General features: G+C 40.4%; 1 protein-coding gene across 1 annotated transcript; it reads left to right on the plus strand.

The window, feature by feature from the left end:
* The first annotated feature begins 1,039 nt into the window (after positions 1-1,039).
* LOC148865314 (Tetratricopeptide repeat (TPR)-like superfamily protein) lies at positions 1,040-4,979 on the plus strand. Its single transcript, XM_088980752.1, has 2 exons — positions 1,040-3,611; positions 4,457-4,979. The coding sequence occupies exon 1, from the start codon at positions 1,315-1,317 to the stop codon at positions 3,376-3,378; it is 2,064 nt and encodes a 687-aa protein (XP_088836878.1). The 5' UTR covers positions 1,040-1,314; the 3' UTR covers positions 3,379-3,611; positions 4,457-4,979.
* The last annotated feature ends 4,205 nt before the right edge of the window (positions 4,980-9,184 follow it).

Here is a 9,184-nt window from a genome sequence, read left to right on the forward strand (position 1 = left end):
GCGAGTAGTGGCTAGGTGTGCTGGCCATTGCTCCTTCAGAAGGGTCTTATCCCCTCTCATGCTGTCTAGTTGTGCTTGGATGTTAGCAGGGGCCGGCCATGGAAACTTTCATGGCCATCCATTTTCTCTTGAGTTCTTCTAAGTGTGCTTGAACAATTACAGGTGTAGGCATGGCTCTCTTCCATGTTGACCACTCGACTTTCATCTCGTCGATCAAGTCTTGTTTGCTGGATTGGGAGGAGCTCCCTTCTTGTCAGGTGGTGTGTTAAGGACTTCCTTGAGAGTGTCATTTAGGACATCTTAGACCTCATTCAAGATGTCATTCAAGTGGGCTTCTAGCTCCACCATGGAGATCTCAATGGCTTCAACATTGAGATGGATATCTTCCACTCGATTACGCATCTCCCTAACTGTTACCTTGCAATGAAAGATGCATGTGTCAAAGGCGGCAAGCTTGTCAACCTACTTTTCACACTTGCTCGATTTGGATGTATAGCCCTTCGGGGCCTTCTCTATATGGCTTCATCTTCTAGTGCTTCATCGGTATTTTGGGCATGGGTAAGCCCAGGTTGTATCTCATTTGTGATTTCCCGGCTGTGCTTCATTGCGCCACCACTAGTGCCACTGTGCAAGGGTCGTGATGTGTCAGAAGAGCAACCAACTCTACTACCAACTGTCATGGGGCTCGGTGACAAGATCCCGTGCGATGCTCGATTGGGTCGAGTAAGCCTATGACAAACAACAAGACACAAAATGCAACAAAGAAGGCACACAAATTAATTGAAAGGCAATTTATATTGCATTAAGATGGCAAGTACAAACACACAAGTTTGTTTCGAGGCAACCTCATACATAACCTTTACACTATCTTAGCATCATTCAACTATCTACCTCTCCTCAAAGAGCAAGTTAAACTTTTAAGGGGAGTGACAAAAGGAAAAATCAAAATGGTGACAAATCATATTAGATAATTATAATAATACCATTGACATTCCCCCTGTACATAATACATACATACCACAACTATGACATGCATAAGGCATGACGAAGGCGGTGGAAGGTGCTTGATGATGTGGTGAAGGAACCATTTGTGACAACGGGGAGTAAAACATGAAGTTATAAGTAGCTTATCAAGAACTCCCATGCTCAACATGAGCGGCTTCTCTATAGCAGCTCAACCCAAATGTAGAAGTGGCTGCTCGAAAAACCCCGTTTGCTTTACGCCAAACAGGGCGTTATAGAAAGGTAAGAAACAAAAAGGGTTCCCAGTTTCCCACCTTCGGTTAGATTGAATTTTGGCGATGCATACGTAGTATGTACAAGAGCGCGGGGAATATCGTTTCACGTACGGGCGTTCTTTATCCATGGCCAAAACAGCTTTTGTCAGCCTGCAAAGACGCAAAATCCATATCCCAAATCCATGCCCTTATGATTTTCACTGGAGTATTCAACAACGGAGATTCGAACGGCCAACTAATAGCCTCGTATGCGCGAATTGGTGATGTTACATCAGCTCGCAGGGTGTTCGAAGAATCGCCTCAAAGAGGAGTAGTCACTTGGAATGCCATGATCATTGCCTACTCTAGGAATGACTCACCAAATGAAGTACAAAATCTCTACCGGAGGATGATTCTGGAAGGTGTCAGACCCGATAGTTCAACCTTCACGGTCACTCTCAAGGCATGTGCTAGTTTGTTGGATTTGAAAGCTGGCGAAAAGATTCGATCACAAGCTATTGATTTTGGGTATAAGGATGATATTTTTGTTGGGTCTTCTATTCTGAATTTGTACGCCAAGTGTGGGAAGATGGATGAAGCATTGGGGATCTTCAATGGAATGACAAAGAGGGATCTTGTCTCTTGGACTACAATGATTACGGGTTTTGCTCAGAGTGGCCAGCCAGTCGAAGCAGTGGAGGTTTTTCGTCGGATGCAGATAGAAGAAATCAAAGGAGATGCAGTTCTGATGGTGGGTCTAATTCAAGCTTGCACAAATCTCGGGGATATGAAACTGGGTCTTTCTGTTCATGGGTATATGATCCGCCAACATCTTCCAATGGATGTTGTAGTTGAAACCAGCCTCGTGGACATGTACGCAAAGAAGGGGCTCTTGAATCTTGCGTCTCGTGTCTTTGAGAAGATGTCTTACAGAAATGTGGTTTCCTGGAGTGCTTTGATGTCTGGCTTTGCACAAAATGGGTTTGCTGGGAACGCACTTGAATTGTTGATCGAGATGCAGAGTTATGGATTTAAACCAGATTTGGTGTCACTTGTTAGTGCTCTCCTGGCTTGTTCTCAGATTGGTTTTCTAAAATTGGGAAAATCCATACATGGATATATTGTTAGGAGGGTTGAGTTTGATCGAGTCTCGGGTACTGCAGTGATTGACATGTACTCAAAATGTGGGTCACTTTCTAGTGCACGTATTCTCTTTGATAGGATAAGTTATAGGGATTCAATATCTTGGAATGCAATGATTGCTAGCTATGGAATCCATGGGCATGGAAAGGAAGCTCTTTCTCTCTTCCTCCAGATGAAGTTGATGAGTCAAAGACCAGACCATGCCACGTTTGCTTCTCTTCTATCAGCCTTAAGTCATTCTGGTTTGGTTGAAGAAGGACGATATTGGTTTGGTATAATGCATAGCGATTTTGGAATCCAGCCCACCGAGAAACATTTTGCTTGTATGGTTGATCTTTTAGCTCGTGCAGGTTTGGTTGAAGAAGCACACAAGCTGATAGGATCTATGGAGGATGAACCAGGAATTACAGTTTGGGTTGCCCTCCTTGCGGGCTGCCGTAACCATGGAAAGTTGGAGCTCGGAGAAAAGGTGGCAAAGAAGGTTTTTGAGTTAAAACCAAATGACCCTGGAATATATGCTTTGGTTTCAAATGTTTTTGCTTTGGCAAGAAAGTGGGATGAAGTAGCTTTGGTGAGAAAGGTAATGAAGGAGACAGGGATGAAGAAGGTACCTGGTTACAGTGTAGTTGAAGTAAGAGGGAAGCTTCATGCATTTCTAATGGAGGATAAGAGCCACCCCCAGCATCATATGATTGCAGCAATGTTAGATAGGTTGGAATATGAGATGAGAGCAATGGGTTATGTTCCAAGGACAGAGTATGTATTACATGACCTTGATGAGCAAGTGAAGGAGAGGATGTTGTGTAATCATAGTGAGAGACTGGCAATTGCTTTTGGGCTTTTAAACACAGGACCAGGGACTAGACTGCTGATAACCAAAAATCTTAGGGTGTGTAGGGATTGCCATGAGGCCACAAAGTTCATCTCCAAGATTGTGGACAGAGAGATTGTTGTAAGGGATATAAAGCGCTTCCATCACTTCAAGGATGGGGTTTGCTCATGTGGTGACTACTGGTGAATTGATTAAGTTGGAAGGCTTACTTTCAGTTGATGATCTATCAGCCTTAATAAAATTAGCGTTCTAATTGTCTTGATGGATGTATTGACTGCCAATCCCATAAAGATAAAAGGTCATTCACTCACTCTGGTCAAGCCAATATACTGGTCATTTAAACCTAAGACATGGGTTTGATCCAATCTTTTTCAAAGCCAGCAGACAAAGACCAGCAAGTGTGGACATCTGGGCTTGAGGTAGTAGCTCATTCAGAAGTTGTACTTCACAACCTTTGTCCTCGATGTTAAGCATGCTGCCTGGATCATTTGGCTTATCTTTGGTGAAAAATATACTGGTTGCCCTAGATACTTCTGTGGCTGGAGAAATCTCTTTATAAGGTCTTGGCCCGTCCATTAGTAACACAGACAACCAAAGTAGAGAGGCAGAAAAATGGTTGCAGTGAAAACACAGACAACCAAAGTAGAGAGGCAGTAAATGAAGTTTGACATTGATATCTGTCTCAGCTTTGATGTTGCAGGCATGAACACTACATTGAGTAATTTATTGACATGTCTTGGGTATGCATGTTAAGTGCTTCGAATTTGGATATATGGAGATTTTGAGAGTTAAACCAGTAACTCGGTTTTCCTCATGTCAAAGGAGGTGTATAACAATGTAGGTTGTTATAAGTTCAGCAATCAAATCAAGTCTAATAGATTTTGTAATTATTATGCATCTTTTATACATAAACACTGACCTTTTGTAGAATTCACAACTATACAGGATTGTATACAAATCAATATAAATAGGGTAAAAGACTTAAACATACCCTTAGTTTTCATTAATCGACTTAAACATGCCCGGAGTTTTCACTAATGGACTTAAACATACCCTGAGTTTTTCAGGACTTAAACATACCTCTTCACCGTTATCTTGGACGGTTTAAAGAAAAGGACAAATTTTCCCTTTACTTAAACATACCTCATCACACTAGGTGTTCACTTCTTATTTTTTCTTTTGTAATCACAAACTCTCTGTTTTTTCTTTGATAGCTGAAAGTTCAAGGACATTTTTATGAAAATTTCTTTTTGTGTGATTACAGGTGCAATGGTGCAATGATGTTCTGCTTGCCTTTGTGCTTTATCCATCCATCCCATTTCTTTCTCTCCCCAACCCAGCCAATTGAGACAGCAATAATGCAGCGATGGTGCCGAAAGTCTATCTCTCAAAATTTTCTCCTTTGTACTGGGAATGAAAAATCAAAGTAGGAGGGAGCCCCATAAGCTTTGAACCTGCATGGACAAGGGGAGAAGAATGTAGAGGGGGAGCGAAGGATTCTCTGTGAGTTTGAAATAGGAATTAACAATGACAGTTCACTATTGATTTTTTATTCTCTTTTGTTTTGCATGTTGATGTTCACCTGGTAGAAAAACCTTCTAAATGTTTTGTGGTGGGAAGGTTAATTTTTTTTTTATTTATCGTTGTGCTAGCTTTTACAGTTTAGAATCGTAAAAATTTTAATTATTTTGTTTTCATTTTATTGAATAATTGATTATAATTTGGTGAAAGATGTCTATAGGATGATGTATTCTCTGTGAAATGGAATCCAGATGGTGTATTCTCTGTGAAATCCCTGGCTTCTAAATTATGCAGTTTGGGGCCTACTGAATTCCCAGCTACACAGATTTAGAATCTTACAAGTCCTTCTAAGTCCAATTTTCTGGTTTGGACGATGGTCCTTGACAAATGCCTTTCCAGATCCAATCTTGTGAGGCGGGTTATTCAAAATTTGGATTTATCTTGTGGTCTTTGTGGGTCTGCTACAGAAACTACAGATCATCTGTGTCTTCACTGTCTGTTCTCCTCTCAGGTTTGGATGCATTTTCTCAAATCAATGGGTGTCAGTTGGGTCATGCCTATGTCGGTTAAGGAGCATCTCTGCAGCTGGAAAACAAAAGGCCTAAGTAAGAAAGGGAATTTGATGTGGAAGACAATCCCTGCTGCTGTCTTGTGGTCCATTTGGGCAGAAAGGAATAGTAGAATTTTTTGTAATAGAGCTAAAAGTCCTGATGATGTAATTCAGAGAGCAGTGGGCAAGTTGATTTCTTGGATTTCTACTACTGAGGAGTTCAGAAATCTTGTCTTATTTTTTTCAGTCTAGCTCCTGGTGGAGGTTGTAATTCTGGCTGTTTTCAGATTGCCTTCCTGGGTCTGGTTTCAGTCTGTAATTGAGTTTGGTATGAGTAAATTTACATTACCTTTTACAAAAAAAATAAAAAATAAAAAAAAAGAAAGATGTCTATAGGATGGTGTCTGGATAGAACTTTTAGAGAGGAAAAGGAAGAACGTCTAGAACATCCTGCATATAAATTGTTCAGAGGATTCATTGTTTTAGGTATGAAAGGGAAAGGAAGAACATCTAGAACATCCCGTATATAAACTTTAAGTCTACAAACAACTCCTAGTTTGATAATAAAACCACAATTCATTTTTTCCCCTATTTAAATAGCTTGATGTCAACTACCTTGAGTGAACTCAAACAACTTGAAAAATAATCATGGTTCCATCATTATTTATTTTTTCAAACAGCTTGATAAGAAAACCATTTTATCTTTTGAAAAAATTGTTAATGATTCCCTTTTTTTTTTTTTCTAATAATGTGGATAATAAAATCATGTCTCCCCTATTTAAATAGCTTGATGTCAACTGCCTTAAGTGAACTCAAACAGCCATTGAATTACTACCATGGTTCTACTGTTGAATTCACTTTAGATTATCTAAAACAAGCTCTAACTGCAAAATAGGTTTGCTATTTCAATAGCTTGATGCCAACTCGTAGAGTTTAATGTTTTTTCACTACATATGTTTAATATTGGTAGTTTGGTAAAAGCTTTTGACCTATATAGTTTGATTTTCTCTTTTAGTCTTGAATTAAATTCAAAGAGCAACATGGGTGGTTGAAAAGTGGGGGGATTTTTGCGTTTTAAGATGGGGATGACGAAACCATAAAAGGCATTATAGGTATGTATTTCTAACCATTTTTGTCCTAATGTTGTTTTGTTTCAATTTGGTTTGTTAATTAACCCTTGAGATTGAATTCATACAAGAGTTTCTTTTTACTTTTTATGAGTTATGGTTGATAAGTTATCATGTGTCTAATTTTTAACCATAAATTAAAGCAAAGCTTTTGTTAGTTGACATTTAACAAGGGAAATGTAAATGGGGCTAATATTTGATGGATTCTATAAAAAGACCAAATTATTTATTGAATGCACTCAATTTATATATATATATATATATAATACTTCTTTTGAAATTTTTATTTCAATTTATTTCATATTGTCACTATATAAAAGAAAAAGCCTTCATCACAGATGTCAAAATTAATGCATCCTTCCTTGCAAATGCTTCTGAAAACTTAACAGCGATGATGAAGATATTTCTTAACTCCGGCGACTGTTAATACCGGCACCAAACCATGCGCCGTTTAGTAGCAATAGGATCTAAAACTTTTGAATTCGAATCAACACTCCATAAACTCGATGGTAGTCTGGCCTTGACTGAGAGAGGTAGAGGTGCTTGGTCGAAAATCTCTTTGTCAGTAGAAGAGGCAAAATGGTTAGAAGATTTCCTTCGAGAGGCGATCAAAGATCAAAAGTCTATGGTAAAAGATCGTAAGCATGCGTGCAGAGGGAAGGTGCTTCTTCTTCAACTAAACGAAAACGTATGAGGTACGTTCATCCGCTTAAGCTGCTGTGAGCTTGCTTAGAAGCTCAGAACCATATGCATCCCTGAAGAAGCAAGAAAATCAGGGTGGAAATCGTTCGCTGAAGTGTTAAACCTATCTCTCCCAAATCCTGGTTTGCCAACCTCTGAAGTTCCTGTAAAAGGAGACTTCCCATCCTTATTGACAATGGGCAGAGTCGTTAATGCCGGCGGTTCAGCCCACATATCCATAGCCAATCAACCAAGACCTTTCAACAAATGGTTTGTGTGCTCCAAAACTGACGACCTAACTTGGAACGAGGTTGAGCTAGGAATTACAACTAATCTTCATTCCCCAGAACTCCTACATCTCCACCCCTTCTCCAGTAATATAGCAGTGGGTTTTGCTTCATTTGAAGATCTAGTTTCCGCTTGGGTGAGGTTGGAGAAGATTCTCGTCTATGGCAGGTGAGTGAAGATCGATCGATGGTGGCCGACTGTTAACTCAGTCCCTTCTAGATTAAATTTTGATGGCAGGATTCTAGTTCATGGCCTCCCGTTTCATTTGTGGTCGGATGAGGTCTTCTCCTTGATAGGAAGCTTATGTGGAGGGTTGGACGAGATTGACCACAAAACCAAAGACTAGTTAGAGCTGAGTTGCGCTTGTTTGAAGGTGAAAGACAGAGGAGTTCATTCCATACCCCGATCGATACCAATCATTGACAGAAACGTGTGGTTTTTCACCATGATCGAAGTAGAGAAAAAAAACAGAGGCTTCTTCTCCAACTGCCGAGTTAACTCGGAACTTCGACTCGCGAAATCGGGATAATCATGTAGCCACAGCTAAGCCAGTGGTCGGCGCAGGAAGCTTACATGCTAAGGATGGCAAGAAGGTGGCGGCCTTTGCAGAGGCGTATAAAGCAAGGAAGAAACATAATCTTTCCATGCTAGATAATTTATAAAGGAAGAGGATAGATGCTTTTTGCCAAGAACTCTAAATGGAAAAAAATTCAAAATTTAAAGGAAACCGAGACTTTTGGTCCATGCCCGTTTCAGGGTTCATTCTTTCGGGCCCAGGCACTGCGAAGCCTTACCGATTACCCGAACCCGACCCGGTCAAGCAACCCATCAAACCATCTGGCTGTCCCTCACCATCGGACCAGGGAGATTGTCCTTCGCATCAACTTTCAACGAGCTAAATATTCCTGCAACTCCCCCAAGTCCAATTACTCACAAAAAGGAAATCTACCGACCCCCAACATGGTTGCAGAACTCGAACCCAAGCTCTTCTGGAGAAGAAGAATCAGAGTCAGATGAAGACATGAGCACTTACAGGATAGAATCAGAGATGGACACTTAGGAGATAGCTCACAACAAATCCAAAGTTCTCTTTTCAGAAAGAGAAGCATGGGGAAGTGTAGAATTGTTGGAAGACGTCCGTTTGGTAGATCCAGATTACGGGGTTCTTTCCACAAAATCAGTTCGCAAATCTCTTTAACTCCACTCCCTTGTCAAACCCAGAATTTTCTTCTTGCTTTTATCATTATCGTAACTCACCTTCTCACTGCCACCCCTACTATTCTTGTGTTCTAGGTTCAGGTGGCAAGCTATCCCAACCAATGGCTCTCTCAAACAAAGGTGATTATGTGGAGGTTTTGGGTCCAACATCATTGTCCAAGGTTCTGGTCAGTCGAACTAGGAGGGAACAAGATGTTGATGGAGTCACTGAGATGGCCAAAAATTTAGGTCTCCAGCAATGTGAATTTGGCAAGGACTCCGACAAAGAATGGAACAACAAAAGAGGTAAGGGAGTTGACCGGGAGTTATCAAGAACAAAGAAAAAGTTGAAAAAGGGACCAAGTAGGGAATTAAAGAGGCTACAATGGGGTATAGCTGATCAAAATTTGGAATATGTAAGAGAAGGGAGTAGAAGAATAGGTAAGGGTAAGACCAACAAAGTTTTAAGATGAAAATCCTGAGCTGGAATGTAAGGGGGCTGGTGGTGAAATAAAAAGAAGCTTAGTAAAAGATACCCTTAGAACAGAGAATCTTGACATCATTCTGATACAAGAAACAAGAAAAAAAAAAAAAGAGGTGGGTAGGAAGTTAATCAGAGCAACATGGG

Source organism: Nelumbo lutea, chromosome 3 (genome assembly GCF_056320005.1).
Source record: "Nelumbo lutea isolate HS-2025 chromosome 3, American lotus-T2T, whole genome shotgun sequence".
Taxonomy (NCBI): Eukaryota; Viridiplantae; Streptophyta; class Magnoliopsida; order Proteales; family Nelumbonaceae; genus Nelumbo; species Nelumbo lutea.

Excerpts from the sequence above, each read along its gene's own strand:
- LOC148865314 (XM_088980752.1), top strand. The coding sequence starts at position 1,315 with ATGTACAAGAGCGCGGGGAATATCGTTTCACGTACGGGCGTTCTTTAT.